This window comes from Pundamilia nyererei, unplaced genomic scaffold, assembly GCF_000239375.1.
Source record: "Pundamilia nyererei isolate P.nyererei 1_Seehausen unplaced genomic scaffold, PunNye1.0 scaffold00033, whole genome shotgun sequence".
NCBI classification, from domain to species: Eukaryota; Metazoa; Chordata; class Actinopteri; order Cichliformes; family Cichlidae; genus Pundamilia; species Pundamilia nyererei.
In genome coordinates, this window is record NW_005187434.1 from 1,317,282 (window position 1) to 1,335,852 (window position 18,571).

The window sequence follows — 18,571 nt, forward strand, 5'->3', positions numbered from 1 at the left end:
ATTCCAGCAAAGCTATTACATTAATGACAATTCTAGGAGCAGGAATGTGTATCCATTTACTGAATGTCATGCGGTAAAGTCAGCATTAAGGTGCATGCAGTTAGGCCTCCTCTGCAAACACAAGCAGACAGCAGTACAAATTCCAATGTGTATTTGAACTAGACTCAAAGGTTTCACACTACCTTCAGAAAATTGGACATGGCACTGACATGATTTGCACATATTCCCTTCCTGGCATCCTTAACTCCCTCTCCAGTCTGAAATGCAACAACATTTAGAGGGTTAGTGACCATAACAGAGACGGCAAACACATGTTTAATAGCTGAGTGTCGCTCTGACCCAGTTGATGAGGACATATTTGGGCAGGCCGGAATTTGGATCCTGGACCCGGCAGAAAGCATACATCACTTTTCCACTGTTGAGTTCTTCAACCAGCTCTTCCAGTCCTCCATCTGATGCATAAACATCGTGGAAAAGTCAAATGGTTATTGTGGTTCATTGTGTAACTGTTGGCATTTTTTCCCCATTGCAAATCATGGGGTGAGAAAGCAGAGGCAAGCAGTCCTTTTGTGCTGATATTCCAGTACCGCTATGCTGACAGTGGCATTCCTGCACACATTTGCTAATATCGTGTCGAGATCATAAAAACTTGATTAAAATATCCACATGGTTACTCACCCCCTTTTTCTGCCAGTCGGATGTCATCGCTGTTTCCCTCATAGGTGAACAAGGCCCTGTATAAAGCACCAGATTACACCTAATTACACCACTGGCTGAAAACAGATCCCACAGACAGAAAAGTGGATACGCATCATTTCGCAGTAAACAAGAGTTGTTTTGCAAACCTATTCAAAGTATCACTTAAGCCCCATTTACACACGATACAGGGGAAACAGGTGTAGTGTAAACACTGCTGCAGTTTCTAATCCTCATTTCTAGCAGCCTTTTGAGTAATCTTTACAGGCCGCAGGCCCAAGAAGAAAAGTTCCACTGAAATTTCTTTGCTGTGAAAATCCTAGTAAAAATAAAGACTAGCAGACCTAAACAAACAAGCTTTAGTTAATACATAGCTCCATTTTCTGTGTGCAAATACATTAATAATGGAGGCATTTGAAGAAGCCTTTCATAGAGTCGGGTTTTTCGTGTCGGGGTCAGTCTAAACGAGTTTTTGTGGGTTATTTGTATGCAACAAAATATTTATTTAGGTGATGAATAGCAGGGGAGTTCCACATGAAGTTAATAGAGATTTGGCTGATATGAACTCATAACTGCGTCAGTTTTTAGTAAGTTGTAGGTAGGTGTATGGTGTAATTCAGGGACGTGTTGTGACATTCTTATTTCACTTGGCTTGGAGATCTCCTTCCAGAGACAACCCAGGATGCATTTATGATTTACTACACAGATGAACTGATCTGTTCCTCCACAGAATTCATAAAAAGCAGCCACATGTTATAATGCTAATTATAGCTCAACACAGGCTGCTAATTTAAGCCCAACAATAACGCTTACAAAGTAAAAATCCAGTGTGCTGTGGATTTTAAAGGGCATTTGCTTGTTATCAGGACACAGCACGTAGCAGTTCATATCAGAGGAACTTGCTCACTCCGAAAGATCACTTCTTTATTCTACATTTACTTAATCCTGTTAGCAGCACCATTTAAAAAAAAAGAAAAAAAAAAAAGCAAATTGCTGAGCTGGTAGGCGGTGGCTGTGGACTGCTTAAAATGAGGGAAGAAAGGCAAACATTGGTTTGATGAGAGACATTTTCAGAGTCCACACAGAGCCAGTAGTCCTCTCTCTGAACACGTCCTCTCGGGGATTATCTAATTCGGGTCATCATTAAACACAGCGGCTGAACTTCAACAGGTTTAAATTTCAAACCACAAACACTTTCTGTAACGTTGGGTAAAACAAAGAGGAAGTTCTAGTATCACTTACTGGTTATAAATTACTTCTGATATGTTACCAGGAAGTGGGCAAGGACGCTAGCGACTTACCTCACGCCCTTTCATGATTTCATTTAATTTGAGCTAAAAATACAGTCAGAGCATCTTAGTTGGCTCAGTATAGCCGTCAACTGACAACACTGTAACTAGCTATCTCGTTAGCACATCTTTAAGGTTATTAATCAACAGATCACCAATAAATGTCAGAAACTAAACTCCTACATTATACAAAGATGACTCTTAATAAACGTTATCGGTTATATAAAAACTACAAACTCTAATGTGGTTCCCAAACTACCATTATTTCTAGGTAACTGGCTAAGTTTATTTTACGATAGGTTAAGTTACTTGTCGACTCGCTCAAAGCTAGCCAACAATGTAGCTAACAACCTCCCTCGTACAAACAGCTAATACTGCTATGAAAATGTTTCTCCTTACCAGTTGGTATCGGATTTTTCATCTACCACTTCTTTATATGCAGCTGTTAATGCAGGGCCATTTTTGCTGAGGTTAACTGCCATCGTTATTCTGAGTACAGCTAGCCAGCTAGCTACCGGGATGCGCCCTTCCTATTGGGAGGAGTGGCAATGATGCTGCTGACTTTCAGCCGGAGGAGGGGGGGCTAGTTTAGCCTAGAGGCTAGATGTCAGCCATGGTAATGATAACAGTGTGGCGTGACGCTGCCGATTTGGGGGTGTTGTGTGCGTTGTTTCTAATAATTTACCGGGTCGACTATAATTAGTTGCAGCGATGTTTCCGAATAATCATGATGCAAATATCAAAGGTTTAGTGAGATCAGACGAAACTGACCTTTACGCAAACACTGCTGTCTGCACCGCAAAAATCTCCCATAAAGTTACGTATCAAACGTCCACAGGACCAGTAAAGGCCTCACCTTTTACTGGGAACTCATTGAAATAAATTAGAAATGCAAAATTTTAACCCTACAGTTATTAGAGCATATTACATGATTATTTTTTTTAACTTGTGTAACTTTAAAACAAACAAACCAAAAAAAAAAAAAAAAAATGGTGCAAAATATATGGTTTCTCTCCCGTTTAAGATATACATTTCCCCCAAAAGTGTCTATATAGGAAGTATAGGAAACAACTATAGGGATCAAATGTAAAGGAAAATTATGAACATTTGTCTTGATTCACACTGGGAATTTTGATAAATATATCACACAGGCATCTGCTTCTCAATACCTGGCAAAGCTGCTGTAATATGGTGTGCTTAAAGTTAATTCACTGAACTGTGCATGTGCCCACACCCTAAACTAGGTTGTGATACTCTATGGCAGGGTTACTTGATGTTCTTGCATCCACAAAAGAGCCAAGTAGACAGCTCCAAAAGAAAAGTAAGACACATTTTAGTCAATATCCAACCACAGTGGAAGGAATCGTAACAGTGAATAAATTTTAGCAGTAATAGGACTCACAGTAAAAATAAACACCAGTGTATGTAATTTAGGTATAATAAAACCCGCTTTAAGGCTCTAAAACAAACCAGATCACACATTTCTCTATTTCTACCCTGAAAATGTCTTCATAGCAACATTTAAAGGACTGAGACATGAATCACTGCTGTGACTATAGTACATATTTCTCTCTCTCTCTCCAGAGATGAACCTAAACTTTTATTATAAAATAAAGGAACCATTTACCATTTGTCTTTAAGAAGTATTTTTTTTAAAATGTCTGCAAAATGTTAATTGAATGTCTTTTAATGATGTCAAGTCAATGCCAACTCAAAAAAAAAAAAAATCATAAATACCCAATTTAAAATCCCCCGTGATGAGGAACAAATGCAAACAGGTGCTGCAGTGGTTGCCAAAAGCATTGTAAATGAGTCAGAGAGCACTCTGCTGGACAAGCTGTGAGGTGACACCATTTCTAAATGACCCCAAACATATTTTTTCTGATTATGTTGGGTACAGAAACATTGTGTGATACGCTGAGAAATCAGTCAGGCTCTCCATGAAATGACTGCAAACAACAAGAAATCAAGATGAACTTTATTCATGTTATAACAAGGTCATAATTATCTTGTGTAGGTTACGCGAAGACGTGACTGTTCATGATGGCAGTTCACGCACACATATATTCCAGATTTTAAGATGCGTGAAGGCTGGTCCTGCATTCAGTAAAAGCTAAGCTGATTTTTTTTTTTCTTTAAACAAAACATTGTGAACTCTTTATGCAGGCTTCCAGTTCTACTGATATAATGAATCACCCATTTTGGGAATACAGCCCTGATAGCAAATTTACAGTTTATATGACACATTCTCTCTCTCTCCATATATATGTATACATGTATACATACATATATATATATATATATATATACACATACACACAAAAATGAGGGTTAAGGAGGGTTAAGGCTAAACTTTTAGTCAGAGGTGTTAGGCAGATGAAATTCAACGAAATCCCTGATATTCTGCAAAATGGCTGAGAAGGATCACCAGAGTGCAAAGCATGCCAAGCTGCCTATATGAAACCGTAATGAACACGTGGGTTAAAGGAAGTCAATGTAGCATTACTCATATTATGAACTGAGGCTCTTGTTGAATAGTTGGAAGATACCCAGCTTTCTAATAAATAAATAGCTAGATGAATAAACACCAATGCACACAAAGACTGGACTTGTAGTATTACAGCGGAGGTGTCGGAGCATTCGGTGGGTACATTTTCAAAACATTTTAGTATATACGGTATACTTTCAGGACAACTTGTTTTGACATGTTTTTATTTTTACAGTAGAATATTAAAAATCTATAGTCAGCATCTAAACAATGGTGTTAATTCTACAATCAAAGCTTCTTAAATAATCATGCTTAGCTATTTACCTTTCTGTATGAATCTATTAAATAATAGCTCAATAGCAGAAATTTCTTGCTCCTAATATCCAATAATTCCCTTTATACTGGCAGCGTCGACGCACTGAATTGTGATTTTTGACAACTTTTCCAACTACTTTGTCCAACAGTTACAATGGATTATCTTACTATTACATTATGACACATCAAAATCGTGCTCAATATTCATGACACAAATGAGAAAAAAAAATCTAAACAAAACAAAAAAAACCCCACACTTTCAAAGATACAATTTAAAAAGAAAAAAAAAAGCCAAACATTATACCCTAAAAAAAAAAAAAAAAGGAAAAAAAAAAGAAAAAAGAAAAAGTTTACTGTCAGTGTTGCTTATTAATGGAGGGGGAAAAAAAAGCAGAACAATGATGAAAATGAACATAAATCCTGATATTTAAAGCATACCAAACTGTAATGTTATGACTGTAAGTGACACAGAGCTGCAAAACATCAAGTCTGTTCAAAAACAGCATCATTTGCAAGCTGTTCACAACCACACAACCAATCGCTTTAAAAACACTGAAATAAGTGGAGAGAAATAATGAGTGTAACAGTAGGTTTCGGACAGCATATATTTCTGTGCAGCACAGACCCATTATGGTATGTCTTTGATCACACAGCAGTAAGTTGCAGTCAGTGATGGGTCGTTATTTGAACAGAACCGCAAAATTAGGCAAGTGCTATTTTTAGAAGTCGGACTGTGTTAACCCTGATCATTTTTCTCACCATGGGTCACCGCATGTAAAAGGCTGATGATCTTCTTAAAGATACCTGAGTAACTGTACTGAGGAAGTGGCGCACAGCTATGACTGCACGACAAAGAGTAGCCACATTCATAGCTACACAGCATAACATGTTAAACAGCAGTAGTTTTTGAGCACTATGGACACCAGCCGTCATTTATTATTCAAGACAGAAGAACGATGGCATGTGTGAGAAAGATGGAGGTGGACGTTAACCTACCCGCTAACTTATAAACAGCAGCTCCCCAGTGTTTTCAAAACAACTCAATACTGTTACAACTCCAATTGCAGCGGATGATGGAGACAAATCCTTCTTAACACCTTTCACATTGTTTCAGGGCAGAGACAGTTACGTGCCAACAGATCAGCTGCTGGTAATGGCACTGCACACTTTTGTGTTCAACAGGAAACATTCTGTCTAAATTGCACATCAACATAACACAGAAAGGCCACCAGAAAACATGAAATACAGTAACAAGACATCCAGTGGGGTGCAGATAGTACCTCTGAAATGAAGGGAGAAATAATCTCCTAAATCAAACATTTTGTTTCTGAGTAGCACGACGATATGACTCAATGATGGTAAAAATGATGCTTATAGAAAGCAACAATTATAATGATCATCACAATAGCAAGAGTAACAGTTTAAAGTCTGAGTACGGTGGTAGGGATTGTAAAGAGTTTTCTGGTATTCCATGTGGGAGTGCTTTAAGGAGTCCATTAGGTCCTGCTCAGCAGATCCAGACAAGTCATGAAGCAGAGCACACTGTATCAGCTCAACACACACAAAGCCAAGTGGCACTGTACCTCATAGTACCGCTTCCTTCTCCAAAAAGTGGGCTGTTGTTTAGTTTACCCCCCTCCCCCAAAGTCCCCCAACTACTTTGATGCTCATTTACTTCAAGTTACAAATCATCTGTGTTTCTTTTGTTCTTGTAGTTCTGATCTCGTTCTGATCTCCTTGGTGTTCTCACATTGCATACTTCTGTGTCCATTCTCTTGCTAGTTTGTTGTACCTGTAAAACACATGCAATGTGAAAAGTTTAACTTAACCTCAAACTCAGAAGTTAATCTTGCAGCATGAGTGTACCTGGCTGTGAGCTCAACTGTGGCAAAAGCAGTCATGTTTTACACTTACTTTTCCCTGTCAGCCTTGTACGTGTGGGCGATCTCTGGTACCAGCGGATCATCTGGGTTTGGATCGCACAGAAGAGAGCAGATGGACAATAATACTGTGGAAGAAAGAATCAAAGTTAAAAATCTTTGAGAGGGGATTTATTATAGACATAACTGTGTTCTACTCCTACCATCAGCACAGCAAGATGTCATTTTAACTTCTTAAATAATCAAACTCACATCTAGAAGCACTCCAATCATTTCATATGTGCCATTACAAATAAGTTCAATAATAATTTGTTAATCAATCACTACATCGACGCACTAGCCCAAAATTAGCAGATGAATTGGACCCATCTACAGTACAATCCAAAGAAACGGAAGGTATAATTTTACCTAGAGTGTAATTTTATGTTATGGCTTTGGCATCATTTCAATTCTCTCAACAAGCAGGCAACAACCTGTTTATCATAAATCTGTTGGCTAAATCTTCCCCCCCCCAAACACTTTTTGGCTCATGTACTGGGTATATGTACACCCACACCACACATTTTAATTTATTTTTTTACCTTTCGAAACTGTAAGTGCAGGTGACCACTGTGACCTCAGAATGTCCAGACAAATACTTCCATTGCTGTTGATATTTGGGTGGTAAATTTTTGTTGTGAATGCAACCTGTTCCAAAACATAGAAAAAAAATGATGTAAGGCCAATTATATGACAGAATAAATTTAAAAAATAAGAAGCATTGTGCCTCACTGTTTTACTCACTTTTGGTGGTTTAAAGGGGTAATCCGTTGGGAAGTGAATGGTGAGGAAGAACACTCCACTCTGATATGGACTGTCACTCTGTTTAAATAGGAAGAGAAATAAAGTAAGGGGTCATGATTTTCATTTATAAGCGCACTTTAACTGTATTGGGTGTGATAAGTGTTTCACTTACTGGACCCATTATTGTTGCCTGCCAATGAAACACTGAGAGGAGGAAAAACAAAATTATGTAAATCACACATAAATCTTCAAAGATTACTCAACAACTGTTAAACTACTTACAATCCTCTCCAACTGGTCCAGCAGAGCACTGGGCAGGAGGATCCCTCTGCAGGTCCGACAGTTCCTAAAAGTCAGGGTAATTACAAAGTGAATCAGAACGTTTGAAGTTCAAAGAAAACAAATTAACTCTTGATGTGATGCTATCACAATCCATGTACCAGCATACTGGCACCATCAACAGTTCTTGATGGACTACACAACAGTCTACAAAACACTGCTGTCTCTGTGTACATAAATAAGAGATGAATTCAATCGTTAAGCATAACCTGGAGGTCTTATGAGCCACTAACGCTGGTAAGTGAAACTGGTGTGGGAACGCTTTTAGAGTGCCTGCACTCTAAAAGGAACAATATTATAACACAAGATGCTGCACTGCAATATAATGTCATAAATATTTTGTCCCACCCATATGTTCCATCTGACAGGCTGTTTTATATAGAAATAACACATCTGTAGCAGGAGAAAATAGGCCAAAACTGAAGCCTCATCAGTAGTTTGATGAACTACATACCCACGGATTAAAAACATTTATTTTAAATTAAAATCTAATTCTCCTCCCCCCCAAGAGGCATGCTGTGATATGTAATTAACTCAAATCAAAGCTTGGTTGAACACAGAAAGAAAAACAGCAGATATTCAAACAGAAATAAGGCCCGTTATTAAACATCTCTTGAATGAAAGCCTATCTATTCTGTTATATAAATATACACAGTGCCCTGCTCCAGTGCCCCATTTGCCATTCCATATATGGCAACACTGACACTAGGGTTCAATTTTGGCAACCAACAAGCAGCTGTCATTCAGCAACATCATCAGCGACAGTTACTGATACAACGATAAAGACAACTGTCCGCCCACTGATTTATCAACAGGTCATCTACATACCCAACAATAATAAAAACAAAGAGCACACACTCAATAATGTCAAAGCCGAGCTTTACGTTGCACTGTGAAACACAACTAGAAACACTAACAAGAGTGCTTAGTAACCTTTCATAATTTCACACAAAGAAACATTTAAAATAAACAGCGTGTTCGTTGACTGCGACCGTTACTGTAGCAGTGCACCAATGGGGCCACCGGTGGGTTAGCTTGTCTTTGTCTATAAATTATTTTAAACAGGAGCAGAAAAATCAAGCTAGCACTGCTAATTCGACCCAAAGAAAAGTTTAGACACAGGCAACATCGTTACAGAGGGGACTCAAGCTTAAAAAATGTATATATTGAAGATATGGCTAGCACTTGTAAGCAAATATACACTCACCTTCTGAATTCTTTTCAACGCCATTGCTTCAATGGCTATGCTAGGTAGCCTGTCAGCTAACAGTTAGCACTTCACACATAAAATTTGGCTTCTGAGGCCGCGTACTTTCAAATCTCAGTGTGCGTATAAACGACAAATGCCGTCTAAGTCTGAACGTTTGGTTTCTAGTATAAGCAATGTGACCAACAATGAGTTATATGTTGATCTTTCTTAGGAACAACTGAGCTATTTTGCTGCTGTCTCCTTCTCATTACTGCTCTTCTTTGGGTGCCTGGCAGCCAGTTTAAATATCGCGAGACTTTACTTAAAAGTCACGAATTGACCGACCTACAACTTCCATTGTTGTAGTTCAAACTGTAATTTAACCAGTTTCGAGTCACGTTAAAAGTAAAAAATCTGCATAAATAAAAAAGAAAACTAGAGAAAGAAATCTGATTTCGATTTGTTTAAAAACAAAAACTATTAAATTAACGTATTTCCTTTTTTGTTTTAAAAATGTATTCATATTTTAATGATTTCATGATTTTTGCCTGCTTGTTTGTTTTAAAAGCGCCCAGACAAAATGAAGCGTGATCCCTCAATGCGCATCCTTCAAGTTTAAATAGACAGACAGTGGCAAGCGACATGGCTTCAAGCATTATTACACACAAAGGCTTCAACAATAATTGAGCAGAGGTGTCCACAAGATGTCACTGTTTGAAAACAGCTAATGCACAAGGAAACCACATGGTCAGAATAGATTATGCTGTTCAACTTTTACTTTAAATAGTTTTTCGGGGTTTAAAGCACAATTTTTCTAACCAAACACTGCACTTCCCAGAATCAAAGGATTGTATTTTACAATGTTGTTTCAAATTATTTATTTCAAGTGCATAACAATCGATGAGTAAAGTACAATGAGGTCAAACACGTCTATTATTTACACGCACATAAAGAATAGAGAAAAAGACTATAGAATTGTTCATTCAATACCCAATCACTGTAAAGGCATATTCATTTGAGTCAGCTGCATGCTCCAGTTTCTGCATGGCCTTGTCTTGCAAAGCCTCATGAGCTTCTCTTTATATGTCTTAAACAAGAGTGAAAAAAGAGCTCTCATTATTTTAGTGAGTATGCATGAATGCCTCGCAGTGTTCATTCTTCTTAAATGGCTGATTCAGTGTCAGGTTGAGGATCCTATCGTCAATGTGACACTGAGAGGGACCATTTTCCTTTGGAAAACTGAAGATTCCTTCAGATAATATCTTATTGTTTGCTCATCTCTGTGCTCTCAATGACCTGCCTGTCCTCGGGGCTTGCCTGTAATCAGATTCAGCAAGCAGCAGAGGTAGCTGAAGTTTTGAGTCTTGTGCAGCAGGGGCCTGAGTTTGTCTTCTTGGAGAGGCTGTTTATCAGCATGAGGTTTTCAGACAAAGCCAAGCCTACACTGTTGGCTTAAGGCCTCAGTTCACAGAGCTCGCCTTGCTGTACAGTTTCCTGTGAAATCTCAAATCACAATGATTTGTTTGCTACTGTGTCCTTCAAATCTATAGAGATTTTGTAGTTGACATAGGGATAAGTGCAATTAAAGGGGGTGGAGGGGATGCTTAGGGGATGAAGGCAATAAGTAAAATGTCTCTGTTTCAATAAGGTAACAGATCATTGACCTGTATGGGGAATTTCCCACCTATACCCAGAGGTTGAGTTTTTAGTTACATGACCGGTGCCCCAAGTTCCAGTGATGTATGACTCAAAGTGTGAATGTGTCAGAACTGGGATGATATGGGTGGGGGTAGGAGCTTAGCTGACCTGTCTCATGTGGGATATAGCCTATAGTGCTGTTATTTGAAACCACGGGCTCAGCAGACTCCAGTGATCTGTCTTTTTGGTCACATGAATCATCATTACCGTAGTCGAAGTTCAATTATAAAACAGAAAGCATTCCACTTATTTTAGCAATCATGCAAAAGCTGCGTCTGTGCCCATGCTCCTTTCAATGGCCCTTTTCCCATGGCTGCTGTGACAAAGCACATATATTCCATGTCATTTTCAAAATTAACTTAAATGGGTCTTACTAATGTCTAAATTATCCAATAAAAGCGCAACCAATTAATGCTGAGCACAAGCTTTGCTCACAATCCCCAGAGGTGTTCTACCTTCAGGTCAGCCTGTTAGCTTTCTGAGGGCTCTCTTATGGAACAAAGATCTATTGTTCATGCATACTAAGAGATATTTGTTCGCCCCTTGTATCAATGGTCTAGATTTGATTATATACTCAGGCAATATGTGCAAGTAGTACTCATGTTTGCAGTGAAGTCAGCACTCTGCACAATCAAATAATTCTTGAGCTAAGCAACTGGAAAAAGGGTCATTATGTATGAAGCAATCACTGTTTCATGGTTCATTTCCTCAGCTGTGATTTGATTTTGCTTGTCAGTGTTAAGTTGGCCTTTGACCTAGAAAAATCTCCAAATTGCTCCTCAAATCTTCCTTTTTTTTTTTCTTTTTTTTTGCTTCTGTGGGTATCTGTGAATTTTACAGCTCGCATCAATAAGTAAACAGGCATGATAAGAGCTTTCCCTTTTGTGCTCCCTTGGACATAAAAACAAGCTGGTACATGACTGTGTGCTCCTTTGGCTCGCAGAGTTTACATGATGCAATGATATAAACTTTTATAGCTTCGAGGATGTTATTATTAAATGACATTAAATGCTATAATTGCGGACATAGAGAGCTCTGCAGGTTTCATTTGTGGAATTTCACTTTTACAAGCAGCAGGGGGCCTAGAAGAAAAACGTTACAACATTTTAGTGTTTTTGAGAGGCCGTGCAGTGTTTACAGTCACAGGGCAACTAATGACCTGTTTTCTGAATCATAGTCTTTTGTACAATTTGTTCTATATATTATTTCCAGCAAATCTAAAAAAAAAAAAAAGCCCCCCGAATAACAATTGAAGAGTAGAAACACTGTTGTTTAAGAAACAAACACTGTATTAGATTTAAAGCTTTAACACATGTTTCGCAAGTATGGGAGGTTCAGTAATATTGATATTAAAACAATGTTGCTATTAAAACAGCCATATTTGCCTTTTAAGAGGCTCTGCACAATCCTTATTTGTGGATTCATATTCTTAATGGCTTTATTTCAATTCATCTCTGATTATCATGATTTAATGTCTCTCCGGAGACAGCAGATCCAGGCCTCCTGCGCCTATCCCGTCTGATCCGCCCTTATCAGATGTGCATCATGTGGAGCACAGACCCAAACCACACATGTAGTCATAAAGAACCAGTAATCCATCGGGGTTTAGCACTTACAGAAGAATCCCCAGAGGCCTCTGTGACTCTGCGTTGCGCCACACTTGTGGAAAGGTGATTGACAGCTCTGGAAACCGTTTTACTGTGCTGCTCTTGAAATGACTAGTCTCCTGCGTCTTGGTAATAACTAATCTTTAGTGTTGACTATTGCATTCAGTGGTGACTCTCCCTAATCAAATGCGTTCCAGCTGTTTGAGTTCTGATGACAAATTCAGGTTTTCCCAGTTTGTTGAGCTTCCTTGAGAGACAAAGGAGGGATTTCCTCTGAAACAGACAGGCAGTGGCAGCACCAACAAATGGCCTGGTACTGTTATCAAATAGAAAGTCTCACTAAATATAAACTTATCATCTGTAGTCCAAACCAGTACAGAATAAAAAAAAAAAAGCAGCTGAAACACGTTTTTTGTAGGCTGCACACAGGGACACAGATTGCATATTTGTGTAACAACTGAATGATAAAAGAAGAAAAGAGTATATATGGAGTTGCAACACATGCTAATATTTTGTGACTTAGGTGAAAGGGACGTGTTCTTATCTCTGGGCTTTCGTCACTGCCAAGCACACACACACACACACACACACACACACACACACACACACACACACACACACACACACACACACACACACACGCACACACACACGCACACCCCTTTCCTCGGAAGATACGGGACGTTTGAGCATTGCTGCTGGTGCGCACATCGGCCTTTAAAGCAGCCACCTGTTGTTTGACAGGATTTTACTGTGCAGAGGTGCGTAGTGAGTGCCGCTGATTGTGTGTGAAAGTAAGTGACTGGGACATGGGGGGCTGTCCATCCTGCTGCACAATAAACAGTTTGTTTCCCAGGAGCACCCCTCATGTTCCTGTTGTTGGCTCCATCGGCGCTCACTGGGAAACGTCCCGGCCTCTATTGTCTGCAAGGTCAGAGGTCACAGGATGCTCCTAAAGGCCCCAAAAGGGAGGTAAGAGGTTGGATAGTGAGGCGCCAGCACAAACGCACACACACACATGCACACACACTTCTTAAAACAAAAAAAAAAGTCAAAATCGCCTCTCTTTTGCCCCCCTCCCCTCTCTTGTCAATTCTGAGTCATTATCAAGAGTTTCAGGAAATGAAATCAGGACAATGCTCCAACTCACTATTTCATATTGAACATCCTGATTAGTTTGAGCGCAGCTCTCTCTGTTTTCTGTTTCTCATGTGCATTCTTCGCATATCTTCAATGGACAGTCAACACGCCTTCTCGTGCAAAACCTGGAAATCGAATCTTAGCAGCGAACGCAGGATAGTCGTATCAAGGAAGAAAAAGAGTCCAGAAAGGGATTGTTGTACTGTTTTCATTCCTTTACATACGTTAACCTCAGATGGATCTTAAACAATGGCTGTGACATGGGGCAGATGCGTGCCCCCTGATTGCATTAACCTTTTAAGCAGAACTTCATGTCAGATGCAGGTTTTTTTGCTGCTCAATTAAACACGTCAGCTCAGAAAAGGAGACAGTTTTTGACAATACGATGCCCGTGAGGAAACATCTTATACGTCTCTTGACACTCGGTACTGAGCGATAGCGGAGGCTGAGGTTTGTGTCCGTTTGAGTTCCTCCATTTATGCAGCGGCGTTGCTGTAATGTCGTCTGTGAAGTTTAGTTTTAAAATGTTTTGAGCAGTAGTCTTTTATTGCACATTAACCAAAGAATTTCTGGGGCCTGTCCTGTGCCTCAGTGCACTGGTGGAGTCGATTGATTAGACATGCTATTCTCTGGACATTTATCTTCTTTATGAAGCTGAGCAAACCAGAATTTTGAGCTTTATTCCAGATGATTGTTGCAAAGCTTTTTTTTTCTTTTAAATTTGTTGTACTGTATTTATTACTTTTTCCTATTTGTGTTATTTCAGTCTCTGACACACTGACACCGTGACGTGCTGTAATGTTTGGATGGTAGGGCCAGAATTTTGCACAAAGAAAACGAAAGCGTGGATCCATCCTGCCTTGTATCAACGGTTCAGACTGCTGCTGGTGTAATCGTGCAAGGATTATTTTCTTGGCATGCTTCAGTTACCCAGATATGGGCACATTAATATTAACTGAGCAATGTTCAAATGCCACCACAGCTCAGCTTAGTACTGATGCTGACCATGTCCTTGGTGTACCCATCACCTGATGGCTGCTTCCAGTAGGGTGCACAGTGTCACAAAGCTCAGATCATCTCAAATTGGTTTCCTGAACATGAAAATGAGTTCACTGAACTCAAATGGCCTCTACAGTCATCAGATCACAATCTGATAGTGGAGCAGGAGGTTCACATCGTGGCTTTATTTAAGCTTTTGTAAAGCATCCTTGGGTTCCTTGAAAGGTGCTATTCAAATCTCAGTTATTATTATTTATTATCAGGGATGTGCAGCCAACAAATCTGCAGCAACTGTATGATGTCATCATGTCAATATGAACCAAAATCTCTCAAGAACGTTCCAGCAACTTGTTGAGTCTAATAAAGAGGCTTGTGAGAGAATGTAGCAATATTACATTATTGTTACATCCTAACCCATGCATTGTAGAAGTAGGTCTTTATAGTTACATGGTTAAATTACAGGCAATTATATACTGTGTAGCAGTTTAGTATTAAAAAAAGGAGTCATGGTGTAAGTTTCCGTTGCCCTAAAATGTTCATCAGCAGTGCGTGTTTGTGTGTGTCAGTGTAGCATACTTAAAAGGAGCTAGCTCTGGTGTATTATCATATAATATTACAAATTTGTTCTATACGTTCTTCCTTGCCGTGTTATTGTTTGTGGGAAGGCTCGCGCTGTGTGATGTAAGATGAGAAGGTGCTAAAGGTAACATGAGAGACAACAAGCATCTTCATTTTTCATTCAATTATGAATATAATGCTCATAGTTTGAGTTACATGTTTTGAATCTTCGTCCAAGCCCGAAGCCTGACCCTTACCTCGCCTTGCCCTGTCATATCAAGTTAGGCCTTATACTGGAGCTGGGACGTGACAGCTGGAAATGGTTTGAGGCTCTCCGGATAGTTTGTTTTCAGAGCAGACTGCGGGACTGGATGAGAGACACGTGTAGGTTAGCCTTGTAGTTCTTTTGTATCTCAGCGATAGCGTCGCTGCAAAAAACCCGCATTGTAGCATATTTGGTTGCTAGGGGGCATATGATAAACTGATTTGCGCTGTCCCAGCATCCCAGTAACATGTCACTATAGTTAAATGGCCTCTTCTGTGTTTTTTGAGCTCTTTGACCTGTTTGGGATTCATTTCCTGGTCTGTTGTTCTTCTCAGTCTGCAACTGGGGTTCTGGCATAATTTGCGTTCTCACCTCCCAATCCTTCTCAGATGGTGGGGTGCTTTTCCTTTCTTTATGACCAAATAAATCAGACTGGTGCCAAAGAAAAAAAAAAGGGATTAAAATTCCCCTTTTGCTGTCTTGAGAAGCCCAGCTGCACTGCACTGTTTGTTTTCCACAGCTCACAGTGCAGCTGCAGAGTTAAGCATTACAGAGAGGTGGGCCAAAGCAAAACAGAAATGACTTATTTTTATTGCCACGTACCTTTCCATTCACTGAGTGATAATTGTATGGTGGAATTAGAACGAAACAAGAGCAGCAGTCTGGTTGAGATAATTTTAATATGGTTAAAGTTGCTCTCTGTTTACAGGTAATAACTTCAAGGTGGTTTAGTTCACTCTGAGGACTTTTTTTTTTTACAGTAGGCTTTCGCTGTGCTGCTAAACCCTCTTTTCTGACCACAGTCTATTTCAGAAGACACACTGCACCAGCCACACTTAACTGTATTATGTAAAAAGCGCAAGAAGCAAAGAACACAAATAGTCACTGTCGCCAGACACAAAGAATGACAATAACCTTGACTTTATGTAAATATGATATTAACTCTTACAGTGGTCTATTCTGGAAGGACTCAGCGAACGTACAGCAGCTATTTTAACAGCTGCAGATGAGCGCCTCACCGTTCATAATGCAGAAAGATAGCGGCGCAGATGCATCAGGAGATAACTCAGGAAGAAATGTGGTGTAGCAGGTAAGACGTGCCTGTGAGTAATATATCTGGGCTGTTCGTGTGATTCTTTGTAAATGCTGCCTGAATCTGCCAAGCATGACTGTCCAGCAGGTTTTATAGAAGCTTGCTCTCTCAAGTGTACGTGATCGCTCAATACCCACCTTGACGTCAGAGCAAGTTTTGCCCAAAAAGATATGGGGTGGTGCTCTTTACTTACCCAGCCCACTTTGTGCAATTTCTCCCTCTCAAGCTTTTTTTTTTTTAAATAGTCCTATTTCAGAATTCGGATGCGTCTAATAAACATGACTCATTTCCCCTTAAACAGTACACTGCTAGAGCATCTGCTGCATTTACTAATAGCAAAACATAGCACCTATTTACCCTCTGTGTTCATAACAGCATTAAAGTACCTGAAAATTATATCCGTACTTTCCACAGATAGCATCTATCCTCCCGCAGCTCACAAACAAGAACATTTTATCCCAAATAACGCAATTTAACTCTTTTTATGTCGAATTTGTGACATAACTTGTTGTTGGACACAGCATTTCTCTGGCTTGTGAATGCGACTTTATTAATTAATGTAAAATGCAAAAATTCACATCCACAAGATCCAGCAGAGGGTTGTGCAGGAATACTGTGGAAGAGAGATTCAGATGATGGTTTCCAGATCCTGTGCATTATTCTGACTGATCTTGTCCTGGATATGGTCATCCTATAAGTAGTTGAAAAAAAAAGAGCCATAGAGAATACACTAATAATGAGCAATCCATGTGAAAAACAGAACTTCACGAGGACTGGGAATAACTTATCTTCTCCTCTGGATACTTGCAGACAAAAACCAGCAAGGACGCTAAAAATATGCAAAAGACTTGTGGTGCAGTTTCCCAAGGCCAGAGAAAGGAAATAGACTGACAGTTTCTCCCTGACCCCTTTACTACCCCCGTGTAACCTCCTAACAACCCCCACGGGGGATCCTGTCTCTATGTGTAAAACAGACAGTCAAAAAAGCATCCTGGAAATTCTAGAGCCACAAAAACAAGGGGACATGAGGAAGTCCAGTAAGCTTGTATGTTGAGGGCTCAGTCGGGAGATAATCTCGAGGCCACACAGAGCAGGCGCCAAGTCTATAGAGCCTAAAAGCTCCACTGCGCAGCACAGCAGCGTGGTCATTGTTGTCTTTGGAAAGTAAGCAGCTCTAGTAAAGGCCGGTGGTGTGAAAGCCACCTCTCTTCTTGAGTGTCTCCTTCAGACCCTGTTGTTGACATACAGGGCAGGTGCAGCTACTCTCTACAACTGCATCGACTAGAAGCCCCCACCACACACACACACACACAGCGCACACAAACACTCATGCACTCACATACACATAGGGGACTTGGTATCACAAGACAGGGTTATACGGACAAAGACAAATCTACCATTTTCTTTAATATCTCTGCAACAATCAGCAAGGGGCTGCTGAGTTAACACAGGGCCCACAGAGATGAAAACAATGGCTGGATTCTTCTGGCTTGAAGATGGCTATGGGAAATGGCAGGGATGCCAAGGCTGATAAGTGACCGAGGGGCTCAAGTTACTTCCAGCTGTCTGCTGCCATGCATGCCTCTGTGGAACGTATGGTTCACACATAATGCAGACCATTTCATTTGCGTAATGCTCATAAAAATCTGGCGGATGTATTAAATAAAGTCAACAGGCTTTTACTCAGGCAGGGCTTACATCACGGGAACTATTCCCCATTCCCCCCCGAGGAGCCGTGCAGTGTGTCCCAAGCCAAGAAAACAGCGGCCTTGCATGCAGCAATGTTAACTGAATCAATAAAAGGAGGGAATATCAAGCAACCTGAATGCAGCATCTGGAAAGAATCTGACTCAGATTATAGTAGCTAGATTGTAGGACTGTACACGTAAACAGTGTATCTGTAGGCATTGTTGGATATGCGTTTGTGTAGACTAAGCAAAAAATACATAAATGTGTATCTGTCTTCAAGCTGTTAAAATTTATATATAATCAGTCGTGTAAAACAATATTATTATTTTAAATATGGGGCTATATTTTTGTGTTACACCTAAAAAAAAAGCAAAGAAGAAAAAAAAACTAGAGCCACACTGCATTAGCATCACCTCAATACCAGTGAGGGCCTCTTCCTGTCCATTTGGAAAATATAAGTACATTTTCAAGCTGCTGCACACTCCAAAAGGAGAGTGCTTTTGGCAGGCTTTGAAGTTCTCAGAAATAATGCTCCTTAAAAGC

The 18,571-nt window shown here is 39.8% G+C and overlaps 2 protein-coding genes across 5 annotated transcripts in view; both read right to left on the reverse strand.

Annotated features, from left to right (window-relative positions):
- The window catches only part of dbnlb (drebrin-like b), an 8,742-nt gene extending 6,151 nt beyond the window's left edge, over positions 1–2,591 (reverse strand). For 3 of the 4 annotated variants that reach the window (XM_013909951.1, XM_013909950.1, XM_013909948.1), the window contains exons 1-4: positions 2,385–2,590; positions 679–734; positions 340–452; positions 183–257 (exon numbers count right to left, since the gene is read on the reverse strand). In XM_013909951.1, coding sequence (XP_013765405.1) covers positions 183–257; positions 340–452; positions 679–734; positions 2,385–2,467 — 327 coding nt within the window. In that variant the 5' untranslated portion in view covers positions 2,468–2,590. Of the gene's footprint in view, positions 1–182; positions 258–339; positions 453–678; positions 735–2,384 lie in introns of all 4 variants that reach the window. The other variant, XM_013909949.1, reaches the window with a different exon arrangement.
- Positions 2,592–5,108: 2,517 nt separating this feature from the next.
- On the reverse strand, positions 5,109–9,308 carry ube2d4 (ubiquitin conjugating enzyme E2 D4). The gene is made up of 7 exons (XM_005729432.1): positions 8,998–9,308; positions 7,734–7,797; positions 7,624–7,655; positions 7,452–7,529; positions 7,250–7,355; positions 6,703–6,796; positions 5,109–6,580 (listed from the first exon to the last, which is right to left on the reverse strand). The coding sequence occupies exons 1-7, from the start codon at positions 9,019–9,021 to the stop codon at positions 6,535–6,537; spliced, it is 444 nt and encodes a 147-aa protein (XP_005729489.1). The 5' UTR covers positions 9,022–9,308; the 3' UTR covers positions 5,109–6,534.
- Positions 9,309–18,571: the final 9,263 nt, after the last annotated feature.